The 24,033-nt window shown below is 53.4% G+C and overlaps 1 protein-coding gene across 1 annotated transcript; it reads right to left on the minus strand.

Annotated features, from left to right (window-relative positions):
• Nucleotides 1–5,934: 5,934 nt before the first annotated feature.
• Nucleotides 5,935–23,647, minus strand: ADGRG5 (adhesion G protein-coupled receptor G5). The gene is made up of 12 exons (XM_045891056.2): nt 23,500–23,647; nt 16,415–16,516; nt 16,147–16,225; nt 15,368–15,524; nt 14,840–14,950; nt 14,214–14,327; nt 12,560–12,712; nt 11,697–11,818; nt 11,180–11,448; nt 9,986–10,103; nt 7,463–7,740; nt 5,935–7,067 (listed from the first exon to the last, which is right to left on the minus strand). Exons 2-12 carry the CDS (start codon nt 16,488–16,490, stop codon nt 6,967–6,969), a joined length of 1,578 nt encoding a protein of 525 aa, XP_045747012.1. The 5' UTR covers nt 16,491–16,516; nt 23,500–23,647; the 3' UTR covers nt 5,935–6,966.
• Nucleotides 23,648–24,033: the final 386 nt, after the last annotated feature.

Consider the following 24,033-nt stretch of genomic DNA (forward strand, 5'->3'; position numbering starts at 1 on the left):
GGGTCAGAGGCAGAAGCAGACTCCCTGCCGAGCAGCGAGCCCGATGCGGGACTCGATCCCGGGACTCCAGGATCATGACCTGAGCCGAAGGCAGTCGCTTAACCAACTGAGCCACCCAGGCGCCCCTCTTTTTTTTTTTTTTTAAGATTTTATTTATTTATTTGAGAGAGAGAATGAGAGACAGAGAGCACGAGAGGGAAGAGGGTCAGAGGGAGAAGCAGAGTCCCCGCCGAGCAGGGAGCCCGATGCGGGACTCGATCCCGGGACCCCAGGATCATGACCTGAGCCGAAGGCAGTCGCCCAACCAACTGAGCCCCCCAGGCGCCCCACAACCCCCCTCTTCTGCTCCTTCAAATAAAGTCCAAATTCCGGAGCCCCCTCTCCTCTTCTCCTTCCTCACCTTCTGCAGCCCAGAGGCTTCCTGAATTCTGTGGGTTCCATTCACTTGCTCTTAGGGTGATAGACATGCTTGGATTTTATTTACTTTTGTTGGTTTTGCAATTTATGAAAAGAGCGTCAGACTGTATATGGTCCCTGGGACTTGACTTTTTCACCACCTGATACCCACACCACGTATCAGGTTCACCCGCATTATTCCAGCATTTCTGCGATTGTAAGCAGTGCCGTCTGTCATGAACATCCTTGGGCTGCACAGGTCTCAGGGTGTACATGCGAGAAGGCTTCCTCTTAGAATCCTGGGGGCGGGATGACTAGGACACAGTTGTGCCAGGGTCCATCTACACAGAGAAATGACAGACTGTCTCTCCGTGCCGCTTGAACCAATTTGCACTTCTAAAAGCAGTTTTGAGAGCTCCTGTTGACCCACATCCTCGCCCACATTTAATAGCATCAGACATTGGACTTTTTACCAATCATAGGGGGGAGAAAGTAACGTGTCACTGTGGTCTTCATTTCCAGGTCCCTGGTCCCCAGCGAGTGTAAGCATCTTGCCATGTTTTCTGACCATAGCTGTTTTATCATTCATGAAATGCTGGTTCATGGTTTTTGCCCACTTTTCTCTTGAGCTGTTTATCCTTTTCTGTTAGTCCCACTATTTGTCTGTTTAAAGATTTATTTATTTATTTTAGAGAGACAGAACACGTGCAGGGAGGGGCAGAGGGAGAGAATCCTCAAGCAGACTCCCTGCTGAGCGTGGAGTCTAACTCGGGGCTTGATCTTATGACCCCTGAGATCAGGACCTGAGCCGAAACCAAGAGTCCAACCCTTAACCAACTGCTCAGTCAAGGAACCCTTATTTGTTTTTTTGTTTTGTTTTGTTTTTTGCTTTTTAAATTTTATTCTTATGTTAATCCCCATACCTTACATCATTAGTTTTAGATGAAGTGTTCCATGATTCATTGTTTGTGCACAACACCCAGTGCTCCATGCAGAATGTGCCCTCCTCAATACCTACCACCAGGCTAACCCATCCTCCCACCCTATTTGTTTGTTTTTTAAATAGGCTCCACACCCAACATGGGGCTTGAACTCACGACCCTGAGATCAAGAGTCGCATACTCTACCCACTGAGTCAGCCAGGCACCCCTAGTCCTGCTCAATTTCTTTTTTCTCCTTCCCTAACCTTTAAAAAAGCTTTTTCTGTGTTTGTTTTCCTATCCTACCCTTTCCTCTCTATTGAAATGAAATGTATACATTCCAGTTTTATTTTTTTTAGTTGTTATCCTTTAACTTTTACCATGCACATTTAATTAACAATGTCTAATGTTAAGCAATATATTTACTCACCCCCATTCCTCCCAAGTGCAAGGGAGGAATGTTTAGAACACGTTGCCTTGGTCCCCCCCCCCCAAACACACACGCATATACTATTTTCCAGCATTTCAGACCTGTTTTTCCTCAACATCAGAAATAAGTCAGTATTCTTTTACACAGATGGTTTTTGAATTGATGTTACCGACATTTACCATTCTATGGGTTCACCATCCCTTCTTGCATCTCAGGCTGACTTTCTGGAATTATTTTCCTTCTTGAAGAACCATCCTAGGGAAGTTTCTCTGGATGCACTCTCAGCTTCTGGTTACCTATAAATGTAAAAAAAAATACTTTTTTCTTTTCTTTCCTTTTTGGTTCTTGAAAGGTACTTTTGCTGGGCCTCTCTCTGAGTTGACATTCATTTACTCTTATTACTTTTCAGAGATCATTCCAGCCTTTTAGCTTCTGTTGTGGTTGCTGGGAAGTCGGCTCGAGTTCCATCATCCCTTTTTGGATGATTTGTCCTCTCCGACGGCCTTCAATATTTCTCTGCCTTTGGCACTCTGTGGTTCCAACAAAATGTCTGTAATGCCTGCCTTTCTTTTTGTTTATTATGCTTCAGATACTTCGAGCTTTCTGGTGCCGTGGATCTGTTTTTCACCGTTTCTAGAAAATTTTCAGCCATCATGCCTTCAAATGCTGCTTTTTCTCTATTCCCTTTATCTTCTACTGGTGGGATTCCAATATGTAGGATCTTCTCATTCTGTGTTCTGTCTCTTTTAATCTCTCACTCGTATTATCCACCTCCTTTTCTCTCTCTCTGCTGCATTCTTCATATGCAACTGCTGGCCCAGGAATTCTCTACCCAGCTGTTGACCATTCACTAAATTTCAGATTTTGAAATTATGTCCTTCACTTCTAGAAGTTCCATATCTTCTTCTCCCAGATCTCTCTCTTCATCCCTACTTGGTTTTATATGCTCCCCTTTGTGACTTTGTCCTGTCTTTTTTTTTTTTTTTAAGATTTTTATTTATTTGTCAGAGACAGAGAGCACAAGCAGGGGGAGAAGCAGGCTCCCCGCTGAGCAGGAAGCCCGATGAGGGACTCGATCCCAGAACCCTGGGATCATGACCTGAGCCGAAGGCAGACGCTTAACCAACTGAGCCACCCAGGCGTCCTGTCCTGTCTTTATTTAAACATGTCCCACGTGGCTGCTCTGTGTTCTGTCCCCGGGGGTCCACTTGTGGTGCTCCTTTGGTAACTTGCCTTCTTGTGACTTGGTAAGTCTTGTATGTCAGCTCATCAGCTGGTCTTACTCTGCCAGGGGTCCTCCTGGTCTACCTGGGGGAAGTTTTGCTCCACATTGAGTTTGCTTTTGCTCTTGCTAAGAGCAGAGGGCTCCCCAACCCAGGACCGTCTCCCCACCCCGCCCCCCTTGAGAGTTTTTCCTCACAAAAGACACAAGCTCCCATCTTCCCCATCCCTAGATTCCAAAGGTCACTATCACCATGCAGCCAAAGCTCCAGAGGACACTGGCCTTGGGACTCCCCAAGCAAGCAGCCTTCAGGCCAGCTCACTGACTCTCTCCTGCCAACTCCATGGCCTCTGGGTTCACCCTCCAGCTCCCTCTGCTGGAACCCAAGCCCCCAGCTCCTGTGTTCCCTCTCCCTCCTTTATCTTTCTTCATAGCATGAGGCACCACTAATGATATCATATTGATTTGTTAAATGGCTTATTGGATGTCCCCCCTCCCATGTGGTGGCTTGCTCATTTACCTGTGCAGTGTCTGGATGGGAGAAGTGCCCCCACAATTACATGATGCATCAGTGAATGAATGAGGCAGTGCCCACCCCCACATGCTCTCAGGCTGACAGGTGAGACAAAGCAGGAGACAGAAAGAACTAGTGCCATGGGGGAGGGAGGGCTCGTGGAGCCGAGAGAAGACCCCACCCTAGATGCTGGAGGTCAGGGGCAGCTTCCTAGTCCAGACGCGAGGAGGTCAGGGAAGTACAAAGCAGAGAGCTTAAGGTCGCGTTGTCATCTTTCCACAAATGAAAGGCCTGAGGGACGGTGTTCCCGGCGAAAAGAACAGCTTGTGCCAAGGCCTGAGGAGAGAAAGAACCTGCCGGAGGAACATAGTTCAGCGTGGCAGCTGCAAGGAGGATGAGGAAGGAGCGGTGGGCGATGGGCTGGAGCAGAGGGCCTTTCGAGCTCCTGTGGGGAGTTTGGCAATGAGGAGGGACAGAGCGTGGAAGGGGGTCGGCAGGGAAGGGTGTGATCAGGCTGCAGGGTGGAAATTCCCTCTGGCTTCTGAGTGAAGGGGGGACTAGGAATGGGGAGGCGGGGAGGCCAGGGAAGAAGCTCTGCAGTGTTGGAGGCTGGGCTAGGGTTGATCCCAGGGTAAGGGCACAGCACAGGGCAGACCCCTCAAGCACCCTATTTGACCTTGGCTGGAAAGGGGAGGACTGGGGAGGAGCCTGGTGCTGTCAGCCTGAATGTGAGGGCTTGTTCAATTGAAAGAGGGGCTCCCCAGTCAGCACATATGGGGTTCATTTGAAGGGTAAAGAGTACACACCCTGGACGCCCACACTGATGCTCCTTTACAGTAGGGTTGTCAGGGGCATCTGGCTGGCTTGGTTGGTTGAGTGACTGACTTCGGCTTGTGTCATGATCTCAGGGTTCCCAGATGGAGCCCCACATCAGGCTCTGCACTCAGCGGGAAATCTGCTTGTCCCTCTCCCTTTCCCTCTGTCCCACCCCTGCCCCAGCTCATGCTCTGTCTCTCTCTCTCTCTAAAATAAAGAAAATCTTTAAAAAAAATAAATAATAGGTTTGCAAGACAGCAAAAGAAAGGGTTAGAAAAGGGGCGCCTGGGTGGCTCAGTAGGTTAAGCGTCTGGTTGGGCTCAGGTCATGATCCTGGGGTCCTGGGATTGAGCTCCCGCTCCTGTCAAGCTCCCTGCTCAGCAGGGAGTCTGCTTCCTCCCCTTCTCCCTCTGCCCCTCCCCACCCCACCCTGCTCATGCACATGCTCTCAAATATTTTTTTTTTTTTTTGAGACAGAGAGAACGAGAGAGAGAGCACATGAGAGGGGGGAGGGTCAGAGGGAGAAGCAGACTCCCTGCCAAGCAAGGAGCCCGATGCAGGACTCGATCCCAGGACTCCAGGATCATGACCTGAGCCGAAGGCAGTCGCTTAACCAACTGAGCCACCCAGGCGCCCCACATGCTCTCAAATAAATAAAATCTTAAAAAAAAAAAAAAAAGGGGGGGGGGAAGACAAGTATAGGATGCCCAGCTAAATTTGTATTTCAGATAAACAATGAATAATTTTTTAGTATATGTCTTCCAAACTTAGCATTCTGTATTTTCACTGGCAACCCTGCTTCCAACCCCCACCCCATCACATGCAAACACTAGGCCTTTCTGATATAGCAGCAACCAAACAACCCAGAAACCTCTAGTACGTGGCCCCCCTGGCGTCCATTTGTCCTCCTACCCGTTCCATCTTCCCACTGGTCTGGAAGCCCCCCAAGAACTGGGCCCAGTGCCCGGTGTCCAGGCTAGGGCAGGCCGGGACCCTGCTGGGAGTGACGAGAGGGCAGGGAGTCCCAGCAGGTCTCCCCCATCCCTGCCCCCCCGTACCCGGTGGGGCATTTCTGGGAAGTGAACCGTGCCTAGAGCCCGGACCCCCATGATGCTCAGGGCCACAAGCCTGGCCCCATTTCCTGGAACTACCAGAACCATCCCTTGTTACTGTGGCCACATCCTCCCTTGGGTGGCCCTGGGCTTGGTAGAGTCTAAGAAGCTGGGCCTGAACCAGTGGGGTGGGCCAAGTCACAGGCAAGGCCCAGCTGGGTCACCACTTCCTGGAGCTGCTCAAGACAGGGGCTGGGACTTCCCATGATTCCCCTGCACCCCATTGGTGTGGGAGCCCCCCCACGGCCCAAGGAGCCTGGTACCGCTCAGGACAGGGCTTGACCAGGACAGGGGGGCTTGGATGGGGACTCTCATCACCCTGAAAAAGGTGGGGGGACACTCTGTCTGGAGTCAGAGCAGAGGCCACTCTAGGGAAAGTGGGAGAGGAGGTGACAGAGCTGAGGGACAGCAGGCCGTGCCTAGCGAGGAGCTGGGCCTGTCGGGTTGAGCAGACCCAGCCCTGGACTTTAGATGGCTTGCCCTCTCAGTCGACTCTGTTAAAAATAATAGCAAAAATACGAATGATAACAATAATAATTATTTATTGAGCACTTTCTACTTGCTAAGCCTCTTTCTTTGGATTCTTTTTTTCGTCTTCAAAATAGGCACCACGACTGCCCCTATTTTACAGATGGGAAGACTAAGGCACAGAAGGCTTGAGTGGCTTGTCCACAGTCACATAGCTAGCAAGTGGCAAGGCCATTTGAGCCCAGGCAGTCCAGCTCCAGAGCCTCCGGCCCTCACCAGCGGGCAAAGGGCTCTCTGCATCAGGGAATGAACAGAGGGCAGAGGATCCCCCCAGGAGAAAAGGGATCCGGCTCCAGTACCCTCACCGTGCCATCCAAAGTCATTATTACCTGTCTGGCGGCCTGGAGCGGGGCCCCGAGAGCCTCCCTGCGCCCACCCATTCTAGTGCCCCATATGCCCAAGACCCCAAGAGCCAGAGCGAACAGCTGCGTCGGGAAGAGAGAAGTGGCTGTGTAAACAGGGCGGGAATCCTCTCTTCAGTCACTCAGCAGGAGCAGTCCTGGAAGCAGGGCCCCTCCATCTGGTGTCACGTCCCCGGACAGGTGACAGTATTTCCAGATCGGATTTGGGAGCCAATGACTTCCGAGCACGGGCCCAGAGCTCCCCCTGGTGTGCAGCCTGGGAATGGAGGTGGCTGCAGGAGCCTTCTCCCTCTGGGCCGGACAGAGAGGTCAAGGGCGATGGTGATTCTCTACAACGGGAGCCTGAGCTTGGGTTTGGACTCCATACCCTCACACCTACCAGGGGCAATTCAAACCTACCCAATTATCATATGGCCAGGCCCCGGGCCCAGCTGGCTCAGGTGGAGGGGGAAGAGGCTCTGCCCTCCTATCCCCAGGAAGCGAGGGGAGGCAGAGCAACACCCAGCGCTCTGGGCCTGGGGAAGCCGTGGAGGTTGAGAAGCCTCCCTGGAGGCCGCAGTGGCCTCTGGTGCCCAGCAGCTGGCCTGCCACCTTCTCTGGGGGAGGCCGGAGTCTCGGGCTGCAGGCGGCCTGAGAGGCCACAGCTTCTGGGCGAGGAGGCCCAGCCTACAGCATCGTCTGGGAGGAGCTGAACGCCTCCATCTCTGCCTCCACCTCTGCCTCGGAGCGACACCTGTGGGAGCAGAACCACAGGAAGAGGAAGAAACCTGCAAGCGAAAAATGGGTCAGTGGGAGACTGGAAGGAGCGATGTGGGGCCTCACCCAGAATCCAGGGACTTCCTCAGTGGGGCTGAGCTGGGCTTCCCTAAAGCCCAGGAGTAATTCTCAGAGTCCCTCACTGTTGGAAGCCAGGAGGGGCAGAGCATAGAAGCTGGACGACCAGTTGTCAGGAGGCCAGAGGGCGCCTTTGTGCAAATTAGGAGGACATGCCCCTTCCTGTGGACAGAAGGAGCCCCAAACCAGCTCGGCGGGGAGCGGAGCGGCAGCGGGGGCTCGATTTCAGCCCCTGACTCGCCCCCTTGACCTGAAGCCTTGAGCAGTCAACATTTGACCGGCCGAACACCACCCCCAGGGCTTCCTGCACGCCTCCCGCGGGCCCTACCGTAGAGTGAGTTGAAGGTGGTGAAGAGGAAGAGCTGGGGCAGCAGGAAGACGCCAAAGGAAAAGAAAGCCAAGGTCCAAGTGGTGCCCAGCAGCACGGTGAGGCCCAGCACCGTGAAGCTGTCCCGGCAGGCCCGCGTGTTCAGCACCTTGTCCCGGGCCCGTAGCCGATGCAAGACCCGCAGCGCCCAGACCAGCACCACCAGGTTAAAGAGGGACGTGAGGCCACCGTAGCCCATGACCAAGATGTTGTGCACCCAGGGGTTCCGTACCCAGCATCTGCAGGGAGGGGTGAAGTGCCGGGGTTGGCGTGGCTCCCCAGGCCGGGGGGGCGGGGGGCAGGGAGGTGGGTGGGGAGACCCCGGTCTCTGGGCCTATGGACGGGCTCCTGAACCTGGTCCCGTCTCCCAGCCCAAACCCATTGTTTCTTGTCTGACCACACGTGTGGTGAAGTTCTGGGCCCGGCTTTCCAGCCAGGCCACCGTGTTAGGGCCCACCTTGCCACCTCGGCCCCTGGCCTGAAGCCCCCCATGTTCTCCTTTCCAGCCACATGGGGCTCTCATGCCTTTACCCACCTGAAAACTCTTCCTCTCCTCCCTTCTCCGTCCTGCCTCTCTCCCCTTCCATGGCCCCCCCAGCTGCCCACTTGTCCAATACTCTTTCAGATCCATGGCCCCGGGGCCCTCTTCCCTGGAAACTTCTCCTCCCAGCCACCGCAAGGTCAGTACCATCTCACCACCATCTCTGTGCAATGGGCGCCCTACCCCAGGGCCCCTCCCCACCTAGAAGGGGCCCACACTCTACGCTCCGAGCCGTGAACAGCTGTGGCAGCTTGGGGCGGCTTGGTGCAGGGGTGCGGACTGAGGAGAAGAGTGAGCAGGAAGACGCCATCAAGGGCCGAGGAAAGAGCAGAGGCCTGGCAGTGGCCCCAGCCCTGCTCCTAGACCCTCCCCGAGGTCTTCACGCCCTTTGTGTCCCCAAGACACCCAGTCAGGCACCGTGTCATATGCTTTCCGCGGATGAGCCCATTCGCTCCTCATGAGGACCCTACGAGGCAGGTGCATAGTCATACCTGCCCTGCAGAGGAGGAAACTGAGGCTCGGGAGCACCCACTAGTCAGAGGCAAAGGTGGGACCTGAAACCCCACGCTCCGAGGCCAGAGCCTGTGCCCGTCACAGCCCCCTGCTCGGGCCCCCGCCGTGAGCTCCTGCCTCCCTTGACCATTATTTGGGGGATTTATCCAAGGGGCTGAGTGTGCTCATGGATCACTCCTTTTCACTGCTACGTAACCATCCGCAGGCGTGGCTCTGTCGCAACTTATTAACCGCTGTCCTGCCGGGGGGAGGGGGGCATTGGAGTTCCTTTCAAGGGTTTGGTTAGTGCTGTCTGTGTTCAGGAACACAAACAGACGTCCTAAGGGCTTTTTAAATGCAGGAGAATAAAAGTCACAAAACCCTGGAGGAGAGGGAGAGGGAGGGAGACTCAGAGAAGCGGGTTCTTAGAGTGGGGGACTCCGTGACAGCCCAGCAACACCGTGCTTCCTGGCCCCCTCCCCAGTCCTCCAGCTCCTGGCACGCGGTATATAAAAACTACACGGTTAAGGAGCCCGAAGTCACACCTCCTCTGAGAAAGCAGCCTGACTCCCACAGTGAGAGGAACGAACCCCAAACCGCCTCGCTTCCTGGAGGCTGGGAGGGGCAGTGGGGGGGCCAGGCTCTGGAGCCAGCCTGCCTGTGGCCAAGTCCCAGCTCTGCCATGGACCACCTGGGTTTCCTTGGGTGGGGTTCTTCAGCTGCCCGTGCCTCAGTTTCCCTAACCGTAAACAGAGGCTAACAACAGGACCTCCTCCTCGCTGCGAGGTTTAAACAGGAGATGGGTCTGCAGGGGTTCGTTCAGCTATTCTCCCTATGTTGGCTATGAGAACCTTCGTAACAAGAAAAAGATAAATGTCTTCGGGCACAGGAAGAGGCAGCCGAGTCTGTGGTGCAGACCCCCCAGGCTGCCCGATGCGCACACACAAGCCGAGCCCTGTCCCTGGGATGTCCCAGGCCCCGCAGCACTCTCTCTGACTAGGAGGGTCTGAGGGCTGGCAGTGTTATGCCAGCCACAGGTCGGGAGCAGCGGAAGCCTGAGCGAGCACAGCAAGGTGCGGGGAAGGGAGGGCAGAGTCCGGCGCAGGCTGAGCTCCCTGCTCAAGGTCGGAGAGCAGGAGGGGGCGCTGGGCCGACCTCTGTGCTCCGCCGGGAGGCAGAGGTGCTGCTGCCCTGGCCTTGGAGGCCCATGAGCAGGCACCAGAGTTCATGCCAGGGCCCCCTAGATGTAGCCAGCCTAGAACAAGAGCCTACCTCTGCAGGGGATCCAGCAGAAGGGGTATGGCAAAGCACCCTGGCAACCACCCCTTCTCTGAGCCATGGCCCCCTCCTTGCCCCACAGCCAGGGCCCTTCCTACAAGGACACCCTGTTCAGAGCCCCTGGGCCCTTCTGCCAGAGCCAGGGAGCCTGCCACAGCCCTGAGAGCACTCACATGGACATGTTCCGGAAGCCCGTGCCATTTCCCTGGCTGTCGGAGAGTGGAATTGTGTGGGGTCCATACACTGAGCTCTTGACAACAAGAAGGAACAGCACCAGGAGGGCCGGGACTCCTGAGAGGTGAGACAGAGGCTCAGCACATGTCAGGTGACCCCAAAAAGGGCTGGTCGTGCTAAAACAGAATTCCACTGAGCAAGCAGGGAGGGGAAGGGACTGTTCAGAGGCCCTAGCCTCTGCCATACGGTCCAGCTTCAGAGCACTTAGCCTGGAGGTCTTAGAAGAGGCTGCTCTCCAAAATGGTGTTAGTGAGGGCTCTAGGGTGGGATGATAGTGGGAGTGGTGGTGGGGAGATGGAGCTAATGGGACAGAGGGTTGGGGGAACTCGTGAGGAAACCGAGATAGTCAAGAGGGGCTAGGATGGGGATCGAGGGGCCAGTGATGGTGGTGCCAGAGAGAGTAGGGAAGATGAGGATGAGGATGGTGGTGATGATGGAGGCGGTGGTGAAGGTGATGGTGGAGTCAGAGGTAGAAGCAGTAGATGGTGGTGTTGGAGGTAGACATGGTAGTGATAATGGCGGAAGTGATGATGGTGTTGGAGGTGTAGTGATGGTGGAAGTGTTGGAAGTGATGGTGATGGAAGTGTTGGAGGTGGAGGGGATGGAGGTGTTGGAGGTGGAGGGGATGGAGGTGTTGGAGGTGGAGGGGATGGAGGTGTTGGAGGTGGAGGGGATGGAGGTGTTGGAGGTGGAGGGGATGGAGGTGTTGGAAGTGATGGTCATGGAGGTGTTGGAGGTGGAGGGGATGGAGGTGTTGGAGGTGGAGGGGATGGAGGTGTTGGAAGTGATGGTCATGGAGGTGTTGGAGGTGGAGGGGATGGAGGTGTTGGAGGTGGAGGGGATGGAGGTGTTGGAAGTGATGGTCATGGAGGTGTTGGAGGTGGAGGGGATGGAGGTGTTGGAGGTGGAGGGGATGGAGGTGTTGGAGGTGGAGGTGGCAGTGGAGGTGTTGGAGGTACAATCGATAAGAACAGTAGAGTAGAAAGTACTGGTGAGTGTTGACAGGGATGATGAACCATGCTCATGATGTGGTCACTAGGATGAGGAAGAGGAGAAGAGAAGGGCAGGAGGGGGTAGCCGCCCTATCTGGCCGGAAGCCTCAGGAAGCAAGAGGGGAGGGAGGCTCTGCTTACCCCAGCCCACCGCACAGAGCTTGAGCAAGTATCGGCGGATGTAGATGTTGTAGACGCGCCCAAGGAGGAGGTAGAGGTTGAAACCTTCGATGGCCATCCAGGTGAGGCAGCTGAGCAGAGCAAAGTGCAGGAGGGCGGCCAGCGCTGTGCATGCTGCCCCGGACTCGGGGGGCATGGCCAGCTCAGAACTCAGCAGGAAGGCGACATTCAGGAGCAGCACGGAGGCATGCAGGTTCATGTGGATGCGTGTTATGGAGTCACCCTGCTTCCTGCGGGTGGAAGCAGGGCCCTCCGTGGCCTGGGGACATCACCCAGGCCGTGCCACCCCCTCATGGACACACAACTGAGGTTGAGGGGGGCAGGGACAGAACAACAGCCACACGGCAAGGCTAGTCTCCTGCCTCCCAGCCTCCATCCCCATGAGAAGCCCACCCCCCTCTGGGGGCTCAGTTAGGTAAGAAGGAGGGGTGCTGAGCAGCAGTGGGTGGGCAGGCCTGGCATGGGGGCAGGGGCATACCTGGCTTGGCAGTGCAGCAGGGTAGTGAGAAGTGAGGCCACGATGGAGATGCTACAGCCCACCAGGGAGATGTACGTGAGAGGCGCCAGCAGCTCTATTGGGACTGGGGCCAGGGACAGTTGCTGCAGGAACGAAGGGGGAATGGGAGACAGAAGCACGGAAATGCCCTCCCCACGGTGACAGGGACCTGCTAAGACCTCAGCTCCAAACTCCCCTGTCTCACCACAAACCTCACCGTGGTCCCGGCTTGAAAAAAAAAAAAAAAGCCCTGGCAGACACAGTGGCTTTTGCCCACCTCAACTCCATCTCCCTTTTCTCTATGAGAACCTCCCCTCCTTCACTGTCTATGCACATGGGCGTTCCCACTGTGTGTAGACAGGTGCACCAGGCCTGACTTATCAGAGCCCCCCCTCCTCCTGCCCAGTGATTGGTTGAGGGATGGGAATGTGACACACTCCAAGGCAGTGGGACTCTAATCCCAAGACTAGCTGGCAGAATTGGGTAAGAGAAGCTCTCGTTCTACTCGCCTAAAAGATAGTAGGACATGAGCCTGGATCTGCTAGCAGCCAAATTATTATCCTGTGGGGAAATCCTGTCTGAAGGCTAGGCCAGCACAAAGCAAGCACAGTTGGGAGACAGAGCTAGAGCCCTGTCTTGGTGATACTGAGTGTCTGGATCAAGCCATGCCTGAAGCCTAACATAGTTTCTTCAGCAACATGAGTTCATAAGTTTCTTTTTGCCTCCTTAAGCCCATCTGAGTTGGATTTTCTGTCCCCTACACCAGCCTTTGCCTGCTCCTTTTGCTTAGACACGGGGCCCTTTATAGCTTTTACTCCCCTCACCAGGACTGGATGCACACATACCATGAGAACAGCAAAGTAGCTGAGGTGATTGCAGCGGCAGAGCACCTGGGAAGGTGAGGGCTTCTCTGTGCGACAGCCCTCGGGGCTCCAGAGCCCCCAGTAGTGTTCGCTGGCTCCTTCCTTCCAGAAGACACAGGTCACCGTGTGGCCTTCCTAAGGGGAGAGGCTGGGGTTGGGTGCATCCAAGGGGTGTGGGGGATGGCCGTGGGTCAGAGTCTGGAAACTGTAGGGGCCAAAGTTGATTCAACTGCACCCTAATCAACATTTTACCAGATACTGGCTGGGCTTTGGCATCAGACAGACCCAGATTCCAGCCTCACCTCTACTCTGGACTCTCAGAGTGACCTGGGCAAGTTGTCGAGCTTCTCTGAGCCTCAGTTTATTCATCTGCAAAATGGGATCATCTATACCCAAGTCTCAGGGATGGTATTAAATTACAATCAGTGAGGAATCTTAAGGGTCCAGCTCTGGCTGGACAGTAGGTGCTCTATAACCAACTGTCCCCTTTTCCCTCCTTCCCATGGGGAACAACAATGGTGCAGACCCATGCCCAGTGTGGGGGAGAGACTCACATGCAGACAACCCTGAAGCCAAGCCATGTGGGTGGACGGGTGGGGGGAATGACACAGGCAGTGCCATGGAACACCACTGAGGAAAGAACCTTTGCAGGGGCAAAGGTTCAGAGCAAAGAAAGGAAAGGATGATGGAGAAATTGAGAGTGCAGCGCAGTCCTGAAGAGGCTAACGGGAAGTCAGGGCAGACCGTAGAGGCTCTGGGCTTTTCAGGAATGCCAGGGCCAGAAGAGCGGAGGCATCAGAGCTTATGCCCACCCAGCAGCCCTTCTCCCTTCCTCCAGGATCAGCTTCTGCACTTCTCTGGAGGACCCACGCCTCCCCCCATGGCAGGTCAGATGAATCCAGCCCAGTCCCTGAGCCATGTGACCTGGGCCTGGCCAATCCACACGTTCCATCGACCTGGTTCAGAGATGGACACGTGACCCAGCTGGACCTTTAGGTCTCCATTCTGGGACCCTGGTTTGCACTGATGAAGAAGAGCCTGCTGGGAAGAGGGGATAGAGGTCTAGCACTTTAGCTGCCATCTTGCCAGAGCAGAGAGGCAAGGCAGGAAACCATTGGTGAGAGATGGAAAGAGGCTGAGCCAGGATGGCATTATATCAGCCCCTGGATCCAGCCATGCCTGAAGCTTGACAGCTCTGGACATTTCATTTATGGGAGATGATCAATTCCCTTTTGTGCTTAAGCTGGCTTGACTTGGCTTTGTATCACTTGCAACTCAAAGAGTCCTGCCTAGGGGGCGCCTGGGTGCCTCATTTGGTTAAGCTTCCCACTCTTGATCTCAGCTCAGGTCTTGATCTCAGGGTCCTGAGCCCAAGCCCTGCATTGGGCTCCACGCTGGGTGTGGCGCCTACTTAAAGAGAAAAAAAAAAAAAAAAAAAAAAATCCTGCCTACTGCAATAAGTAAAAGCTTCTCTCTGATTTCTTTGACAGGAATTTTCAAACTGTGATAGATTTGAAATTGTTTGTTTTCAAAATGCTTCCACAGATTTGGGTTTAGTCAAGCCAAAATTCAACAGGAGAGCCACAAGGGGGCAGGGGTGAGGTGGAAATGGGGGCACCTGCCCTCCCAAAAATACCAGGCTTTGGTTGTGCCAGAAGCTGATGTTGATCGGCTCGCTGAGGTTGCTCACGTGTCCATGACCCAGCTGGGCTCCCAAGACATAGTTATTGAGCAGAGATGAGTTGATATTCTGGAAGGACAGCAGAAGAAGGGCTGACTCCAGGGGACACAGGGAGAGACCAGCTGAGGGCTGAGAGCCCCCCTTCACCAGCCCCTTCCCCCAAATGAGAGCAAGCAGCATGCCTGTCACGTGTCCAGCATGGGCCAGCCTCGCAGCCTTCACATACGCTGTCCCCTCCACCTAGAAAGCTGTCCTCTCCGTCCAACTCTCTGTCATGTGTTGAGTGGATTCCAGCCTCCATCCCAACTAACCATTATCCTAACTCACTTTCAAAGCCAAGGTTAAAAGGCACCTTTGTCTATCTCCCACCTAGGGACAGGCGCACACGTAGGTTCCCTATAAGTGGGCCTTCCCACCATTCTCCTCATACTGAGGCCCAGAAGGGGCAATGGCTGGGTGCACGATGGGCTGGTCCCACCAGGTGCCGGTCCCTGCCCTAAGGTCAGCTGATGGCATGGATGCCCACAGTGCCCCTAGGAAGGGGCCGGCGCCCACCCTGCTTGGCCCACCAAGGCAGTGACCTGGAAAAAGTAGTCCGTGAAGAAGTAGACGCAGATGAGACGCAGCTCCCTCTGGGGGGTCCTGCAGGCGTCCTGGGTCAGCTCGGCCGGGAACTGCATGGCATGTGAGACCTGCGGAGGGGCACGGACAGGCTGAGCCTGGTGTCCACGGCCTGCAGGGCCAGCCCCAGTGCCTTCACTGCCCCCCACTTCTTACAAAGCCTGCCTGGCCTTACCCCAGGCATTTCATTCCTCCTAGCCACCACCTAGGACCCTGGATTCCCTGGCCTCTCCCACTGCTGCCTCCTCCACCCCCCACAGACCTGCAAAAGCAGGAAGAGGACGCCGCCCTTGAGGGGCCACAGGGGACCCCCTTTCCCATCATTCGCATGAGGAACATCAGCCCCATTTTACAGAGGAGGCACCTCACAGCTGTGAGGCCAGACGAGATTAGTTTGGGTGGGGGGAGGGGAGTCCAGACCGTAAGCCCATGGAGGATTTCTGGGGTAGAGGCACTGGCTGCCCCCCGGCCCCCCGACCATCTCTGACCTGGGGGACCCGCTCCAAGGTGGTGCTGCTCAGTGACAGGCCTGTGAAGTTGCAGCCCAGCTTGAAGATCAGTGACTGGATGGTGGGCGTCTGCAAGGTCAAGTTGCTGCCCCCGAAGCTGGCGTTCAACAGCCTGTACTCCAGGCCCCGGATGAGGCTGAGGGCGAGAGAGCTGACCAGGGTCCCCAGGCGGCTAGAAGGGCGGGGCCTCCCCCAACCGCATCGGCCTCTCCCATCTCCGGACCTCTGCACACACAGCGCCCCTGGCACCCCCTTACCTTTCCACCCCACTCATCCACGTCTCCTGATTACCTCTCTTTCTGGTCCAGCTTTGTTGACACCTCCTTCGGGAAGCCTTTTCTGGCTTTTCTCTGCTGGCTGAGTGAAATGCCCCATAGTGCCTGTGCTTCCCTGACCACTCATCAGCACTATCCCGTCACCCGCAGCTGCGTGGCCATGAGATCACAGGCCTTCGAGAGCCCGATTCGAGTCTTACATCTCCTTCCCAGAAAAATGCAGAGACCCAGGATTCTGCACCGGGTTTCATGGCATCCATAGTTAAAGACCCTCAACCAGAGAGCAGACTTGATGAGGGCAGGACATGTTTATCCTGCATCTCCAAAGCCCAGTGCCAGGCACACAGTAGGTACTCAATAAATGCATGTTGCATAAATGATTAATGGTCCACACTGGACAACCCCGGACCACTGATTCAAGGCTCGAGCTGGGGGTGGGAGGCACAGCTGAATCCGGGCAGACAGGAGGGCCTCCTGACTCACTCAGCAAGAGAAGTCGAGTTGCGGCTTCTGGACATCACCTCCAGTTTCTCCATCCAGAGCAGGGGTTCTTGGGATGTCTCTGTGGAGCAAGTCAGACCTCCACTTCAGCCTCTGTCCCTGGGCCTTCCACCCCAGCCTCAGCCTTGCTGCTGCCCCAGGAGGCCGCAGTGCCCCCTTTCAAGCTCCCTTGGTTCGAGGCATCCCCTTTCCACATCACAGCCAGGGGCCCGGGCTAGGATTGCCCCCCAGCTCAGCAGCACCCTCTTACCCATTGTCTCACTCTGAGAAGTCATGAAGCATAGGCAGAGGAAAAAGGCCCCCCAGCAATCCAAGTCGATGCCCATGTCTCTTCCGAGAACTGGCTCCCACCCTAGAAAAGATGCATGTCATTGTCATTATAGTAAGAGAGTGACCTCTCACTTCTAGGTGTCTGGCATGTCCCAAGGGTAGGACATCCAGCATCTTGGTTGATCCTTATTACTCCTGCATTTCACAGATGGGGAAACTGAGGTTCCGGGCGCAAGTGGTCTTGCTCTGCGTGAGGCCCCCTGAGCCAGGTCTCTATGACTCCAGAATCCCTGACCATTTGTTCAGAAATGCCTGCCAGTTGTAGCTCTGCCCATCACTCCCCGTCCCCAAAAATGGCCTCTCTGGGGGCTTCTCCGGGGCCCTGACTTCACCCAGAGGGGAAGCTGCTTGGGAGCAAGCAACATGGAACCCTGTCCAGCTCTGTCATTGATCCACCATGTGACTTTAGGCAAGGCTCTGTTCCGCCCAGCCTTCATTTTCTGTGCTTTTAAAAATAAACTAAGAAACTTCTGCTTGAATATAGCAAATTTATGTCAAACCCCCTGAAACTCCACTAAAATGAGAGTGAGTGAATAAAATGGGCACAGAGCCAGGAAGACAGAACAAGGGGAAAGAAGACAGCAGCAGGCAAGAAATGTTAGCAAAACTCCAGAGGCTCCAAGGCAGGTGGCCACATGGTCCTACATCGAGCAGACCATAAAAAGTTGAACCTGAGTTCCTGCAGTGGGGAGAGGTGTGGCGTGACGGGAGGGGAGAGGGAAGCGGACAGGGAGAAGCCTCACAACCCTGGGAACACTTGAGAACTAGAGGCATCGAGAACCTCGGAAAGCAGGGATGAGGGATGAAGCCAAAAAAATGGGAGATAGACGCTTATGAGTCTCTTTTTTTTTTTAAGAGAGAGAGAGAGTGTGTGCATGAGCTGGGAGCAGGGGGTGGGGGGCAACGGGGCAGAGGAAAAGGGAGAGAGAGAATCCCAAGCAGTCTCCATGCTCAGTAAAGGGTCCAACACAGGACTTGATCTCACAACCCTGAGATCATGACCTGAGCCGAAATCAAGAGTCAGATGCTTAAAGGACTGTGCCACCCAGGTGCCCGGTTGTGAGTCTTTAAAGTGACCAGCTGGGGGGCGCCTGGGTGGCTCAGTTGGTTAAGCGACTGCCTTCGGCTCAGGTCATGATCCTGGAGTCGCGGGATCGAGTCCCGCATCGGGCTCCCTGCTCGGCAGGGAGTCTGCTTCTCCCTCTGACCCTCCTCCCTCTCATGCTGTCTCTCATTCTCGCTCTCAAATAAATAAAATCTTTAAAAAATAAATAAATAAAATAAAGTGACCAGCTGGGGTCCCAGATCTCCTCTGCCACCTGGGGTATCCAGGACCACTGTCACCACCCTACCACCCTCAACCCCACCCCAACATAAAGTTCATTCCCTGGAGAAAGTGCATGATAGAGAATCTGAGGGGAAGGGTGGGATGCCATTCAGGTATAGAAAAATTAAGCCATATTCCTTCCCCACCTCCTTCTCCACTCAGCTTCCAGAAGCCGGCAGCAGCCAGGCGATGATGTTCTAAGGCAGGAGAAAATTCTTCTCTAAAGAACTGGCCATTCCAAGAAAAGTATCCTATAGCTACAGATATTTTGGTGTTCCTCAGTGAAATGGCCAGGACCAAACTTAGGTTAAAGCTTTCCCAGTCATCAACCCTGACAAGCAGTTACACTTTAGTGCTGCACTCTTAAAGATGAATGGTCAACCAAGGATCATTAGTATTTTATTTTATTTTTTTTTTAAAGATTTTATTTATTTATTTGCGAGAGAGAATGAGAGACAGAGAGCACGAGAGGGAAGAGGGTCAAAGGGAGAAGCAGACCCCCCGCCGAGCAGGGAGCCCGATGCGGGACTCGATCCCGGGACTCCAGGATCATGACCTGAGCCGAAGGCAGTCGCTTAACCAACTGAGCCACCCAGGCACCCTTATTTTATTTTTAAAGATTTTATTTATTTGACAGAGAGAGCACAAGCAGAGGGAGACAAAGGGAGAAGCAGGCTCCCCGCTGAGCAAGGAGCCCGATGTGGGACTCGATCCCAGGACTCTGGGATCATGACCCGGGCTGAAGGCAGCCTCTTAAGGGACTGAGCCACCCAGGTGTCCCAGGATCATTAGTATTTTAAAGTATACACCCCCATCAGAAGGCTGCTGGAGGATGCGCTCCAAGAGAATGAGGGAGTAAGTCATGAAAGACAACATAGGGTATAGGAAACCCCACCAGAGAAGAGATGAAGCTACTCCCCAGAAAATGTGGGAAGCTACTCCCCTGGTTGTTGGTTGGACTACAGGACCAGGGTATAGCCTGTCCAGAAGGCAACAGGAGAAAAGAAGTTTCCAGGATGGAAGCCTCTACAAATAAAAGGAGGAGGAGAGTATGCAGATGAATTGGACGAAGTGTACACATCTTTCTGCACTATTTTTGTTGCAACCTCCTGTGAATTTATCATTGTTTTCAAAAGTCAAAGTTCAAAGTTCAGTACAACGGCTTGCCATTTCACTATCAAAAACATGATGTCCGTAGTGACATAAAAAAGGAGCATCGCGTATCATTGCCTAGAAAGAGCCAGCTGAACATAACACACATAATGTAATCACATGCATGGAAATTTATGCTAATATACATGTTTAGGCCTAGGAGAGTATCTAGAAAAATGGTCACCAAAATGTTAATAATGTTATATGGGGAGGAGGATTCCTTTCTTTTTTAGGTTTTCCGTAGAGTCCGAATTTTCTACAGCAAACATGTATTACCCTCACAACAGAAAAATAAGTCTTTAATGCTTAGAATTTTTTATGCTCCAAATGACTACCATTATGGAAAAAATAATGGTGGCATGTTGTTTATGAAAAACAAAAAACATGTTGCAAAGCAATGTAATCCAATCCTTGTAAAAGTCACATTTCTTATATATGCAAGCTCTGAAAGATGCGGGGGTCACTTGTGGGTGGTGAGGTTTGGAGTCTACTTGTTTTGGGTGCCCAGATTTCCTAATGTTACCCTGTAAGTTATAGTTACACGTTTCTCAATTTTTATTTACTCTTCAGGTAGTTGTTGTTGTTTTAAAGAGGCTCCACACCCAGCGTGGAGCCCAACGCAGGGCTTGAACTCACGATCCTGAGATCAAGACCTGAGCTGCGGATCAAGAATCAGATGCTTGACCGACTGAGCCACCCAGGCGCCCCTGCTCTTCAGACAGTTTAGAAATTTACATCTTGCAAATCCAAACAATAAGTAAGTCCACAAAGGCATAAAATGCAAAGTATTCCTGCCTCCTGTGTCACCCAACGACTCCATTCCCACTTAGTCACCCCCAGATAACTACTGCTATTAGTGTTTGGTGAATCTGCCCAAGTTTCAAATAAACATAAGCATATATGATTCTCCTCATCTTATATGAAAAAAAAAAGTAGCACACTCACTACTGTTCTGTACTTCACTTTTCTCGCTTGAAAATACATCTTGGGGAGCTTCCCGTAACAGTACTTAGAGTTTTCACTTTCTCTTCTCCAACTACATAGTCTAACGTTGGAGGGCTAAGCACTAACTTATGCAGCAGGTGCCCTCAGAAGAGCTGGCTGTGTGGTTTCCGGTCTTTGGTTCCTTCCAACAGTGCAGCTGTCCTGACATTTCCCACGTGTGCAAGTTCACCATCTGCCCATTTTTATTTTATGTTCGACTCTTCCTTACCATCTTCTCGAAACCCTTTACATAGCAGGGAAATTAGCTCGTTGTCTGTGAGTTGCAAATATGTTTCCTAGTTTATCATTTGCCTTTAAACATTACATATGGTCCTTTTGTCGTGTAGAAGTCTTTTTTTATGTGTGTAATCAGAATTACCTGTATTTTTCTCTTTTGGCTTCTGGATTTTGAGTCATAGCCAGAAGGGCCTACCCCGCTCCAATTACAAAGGAATTCTCCTATGTTTCTCCTAGGACTTTTGAGGTTTTATTGTTCACATTGGAACCCCTAGTCCATTTGCATCAATCCTGAAGTACAGTATGAGATGGGGATGCGATGTTTTTTTCTGGGTGGTCCCATCCATTTATCTTAACATTATTTATTAATATATGTGTTTATTTGAAAAGAGAATAGAAGGGCTCCTGGGTGACTCAGTCGGTTAATCATCTGACTCTTGGTTTCTGCTCAGGTCATGATCTCAGGGTCGTGGGATTAGCCCTGGTCGGGCTACGTGCTCAGTGGGGAGACTGCTTGAGAATCTCTCTCTCCCTCTCTCTCTGCCCCTAACCCGTGCCACCCCCTCTCTCTTTCAAATACATAAATCTTTTTTTTTTTTTAAGATGTTATTTATTTCACAGAGACAGAGACAGCGAGAGAGGGAACATAAGCAGGGGGAGTGGGAGAAGGAGAAGCAGGCTTCCCGCAGAGCAGGGAGCCCGATGTAGGGCTCGATCCCAGGACCCTGGGATCATGACCGGAGCCAAGGCAGACGCTTAACAACTGAGCCACCTAGGTGCCCCTGAAATAAATAAATCTTTAAAAAGAGAGAGAGAGAATAGAGACTTTGGTTGGAGTCATAGAGTGCTGCGTTCCTATTCATTTGGTCACTTGGTTATTTATTTGGCTGTGTTACCTTGGGCAATTCTCAGAACCTCAGAGAAGAGAGGAGGGAAAAGATTTGATGAGACAAGGGAAGCACTGAATGAAACAATTTGAAATGTTTCAGATGACAAGATTGAGGGCACAATAGGGCAGACTGGATCTTGGGTCATCTTGTCCACCCCCTCACTGTGTGAATGGGGAAACTGAGGCCCAGATCATAATGTGGATTTGACCTCCAGGGTCTGCACCGTAAGGACTGGACCCCAGGCCCTTGGCCACCCTGCTCTGTGTCTACTGAGGGAAGAGGGGCCTAACCCCATGACCAGCTGCAGAAATCAAGGCCAAAGAAGAAGTGACACCTCCTTCAAGTACCCCCAAATAGCTGTGGTTTCCACTCCCTTTTCCAGGGGCAAACCACAATCCTCACTTCTGCTTGAGACTTCCAGCACCCCTCTCCCCAGCCCTTCAGAGAGGCCACCATGCATTGTCACCCCACACCCTTGCCCCTCTCACCATCCACTCTGCAACTCATTATCTGGGGCTCCCCGGGAAACAGAACTCCCTTACCTGATGTCCAAAATGGTTCCAGTTGATCATGGGGAAACTGGGAACCGCACAGGGGTTTGCCTGGGGTTATGGCAGGCCAGTGGTCAGCTGGGACTCAAACTGAGAGCTCCAGGCTCCAAGTCAAGTGCTCTCCCCACGCTGTGCACTGCAGCCTCCCCAAGATGGTTGGGTGGCTGAGTTGCTCTACGGATGAGTAAGACTCTATCTAGGCCAACAGACAGATGAGGAAACGTGCAGAATGCAGGCCAGAGCCTTTGGAAGATGCAAATTTGATAACCATCTCCAGTATTCAGTCCCTGGGCCGTGACATTGGGCAATAAGTCCACTTCTCCATGCCTCAGGGTTTCTCCTCCATAAAATGAGGCCAGAGAGACCTATTTCCCAGGGAGAGAGACTCAGAGACATTTCCACAATCCCCACTACAAGCTTAGGGCTCTGACCCAAAGCCCCAGCCAGGGATATATCTGAGCATAAAACTTGGGACCCCCTGCCTTCTTCCCTGGGGCTGACCATGCATGCCCCCCCAGCCCACCCTGTCTCCGACAGCACCAGGCCTGCTGAGCCAGTCACACCCCTGTACATGGCCCCTCTGCCCCTTCCAAACAGCGACTCCTGCTAGACACGGGCTGGAGCTCCCACTGCTGGCCTCACCCCGGCCTGGGTGAGGAGTGAACCGGTGGTCTCTGCAGAAAATCCCTGACAAGTACCATTCTTAGCCCCATTTTACAGGCAGGGAAAGGGAGGCCACGCCAAGGCCCAACATAGAGTCTGTGACCAAGCCAGCTGCAGAGCCATTTCCCTGAGACATAATATCCCCAAGCTCCAGTCCAAGTCACTCAGAGAGGAACGGCACGTTTGCTCACATTTGCCCAGTAGAAACTTCATGCAGGCCCTTGTCATCCGAGGTACAGGTCACCGGATTAACGCCATTTTACCATTGAGGAAACTGAAATCCAGAAAAGTCTAATAACCTGCCCTAGGCCACGGTGGGGAGCTAGGTTTTGAACCCAGTGTCTAGCCACTCCTTAATTTAAATTGCTCTTTGCCTGGGTGGCTCAGTAGGTTAAGCATCTGCCTTCAGCTTGGGTCATGATCCCAGGGTCCTGCTCAGTGGGGAATCTGCTTCTCCCTCTCCCTCTGCCCCTCCCCTCTGCTCATGTTCTCTCTCTCAAATCAATAAATAAAATCTTAGGGGCGCCTGGGTAGCTCAGTTAGTTAAGCGACTGCCTTCAGCTCAGGTCATGATCCTGAAGTCCCGGGATCGAGTCCCGCATCAGGCTCCCTGCTCAGCTGGGAGTCTGCTTCTCCCTCTGACCCTCCCCTTTCTCATGTGCTCTCTCTATCTCATTCTCTCTCACAAATAAATAAATAAAATATTTAGGGCGCCTGGGTGGCTCAGTTGGTTAAGCGACTGCCTTCGGCTCAGGTCATGATCCCAGGGTCCTGGGATCGAGTCCGCATCGGGCTCCCTGCTCTGCAGGGAGCCTGCTTCTCCCTCTCCCACTCCCCCTGCTTGTGTTCCCTCTCTCGCTGTGTCTCTCTCTGTCAAATAAATAAATAAAATCTTTAAAAAAAAAAAAAATAAAAATAAAATATTTAAAAAAATAAATAAGTAAATAAAATAAAATCTTAAAAAAAATAGATAGATAGATAGATAGATAGATAGATAGATAGACTTCTACATTCCCAGAGATTTGGGAGTTGCCACCAGAGAGTGAAGGGAATGAGGGTGGGTCCCCAGCTGGCTGCCCCCAGGATGTCACCAATCCTGGGCCCACCAGGGCAGGGACACACCCAGTGCCTGCTGGGGACCCGGTAGACGAGGACAGAGAGCTGGGGGAGCGGGGAATAGAGCCTCACGGTGGGGGCTCACCTGAGGGGTCACTGCCGTCCAGCTGCTGGGCCACTACCACCTTCCTGTCCAGAGAGAGAAAGGGAAGTTGGATGTGTGTGCTGGGGCCGCTCAGCCCCGGCCCTCAGCCCTCCCCTGCTCGCTTCACCCTGTGCAGGCACGCTACACCACGCTCTCACTTCACTTCTTCTTTCCCCCGTCAGTAGCCTTTTTGCTTCCTCTGAACTCGTAGCTGGGCAGGGCACCCCTTCAAGAGGTGCTGGTGTCAGTGGGGAGAAGGGGGAGGGCTGGTGCTTGCGCCTCCTAGCAAGATTTCAAGACCCACCTCTGCTCTGCGCCTCTTCCGTCTGTTTCCCCACCTCCAGACAGGAGAGAAGCGCCCCGCCTGACCTAACAATCAATGAGACTGAGATAACCACGACCTCAGGCAAAGGGCCAGGTCCGACTGCCTGGCCTCAAATACCAGACCTGCCATTTACTGGCTGGGGGGCTTTGGGCAAGTGACTGAAAGTCTCGGAACCTCAGTTTCCCCTCTAAAATGGAGCTAAGACAGCC

Source organism: Mirounga angustirostris, unplaced genomic scaffold (genome assembly GCF_029215605.1).
Source record: "Mirounga angustirostris isolate CCGP_5_RB_7025 unplaced genomic scaffold, mMirAng1.0.hap1 SCAF_16, whole genome shotgun sequence".
In the NCBI taxonomy this organism is placed as follows: domain Eukaryota; kingdom Metazoa; phylum Chordata; class Mammalia; order Carnivora; family Phocidae; genus Mirounga; species Mirounga angustirostris.

Bases quoted from the DNA above. Each gene is read 5' to 3' on its own strand.
- ADGRG5 (XM_045891056.2), bottom strand. From the start codon at position 16,490: ATGGGCATCGACTTGGATTGCTGGGGGGCCTTTTTCCTCTGCCTATGC. The intron at 16,226-16,414 runs GTAAGAGGGTGC...CTTGCTCCACAG, and splicing joins TTCTCAGAGTGAGACAATGG to AGACATCCCAAGAACCCCTG. The intron at 15,525-16,146 runs GTGAGTCAGGAG...TCTCGCCCTCAG, and splicing joins AACTCGACTTCTCTTGCTGA to CCTCATCCGGGGCCTGGAGT.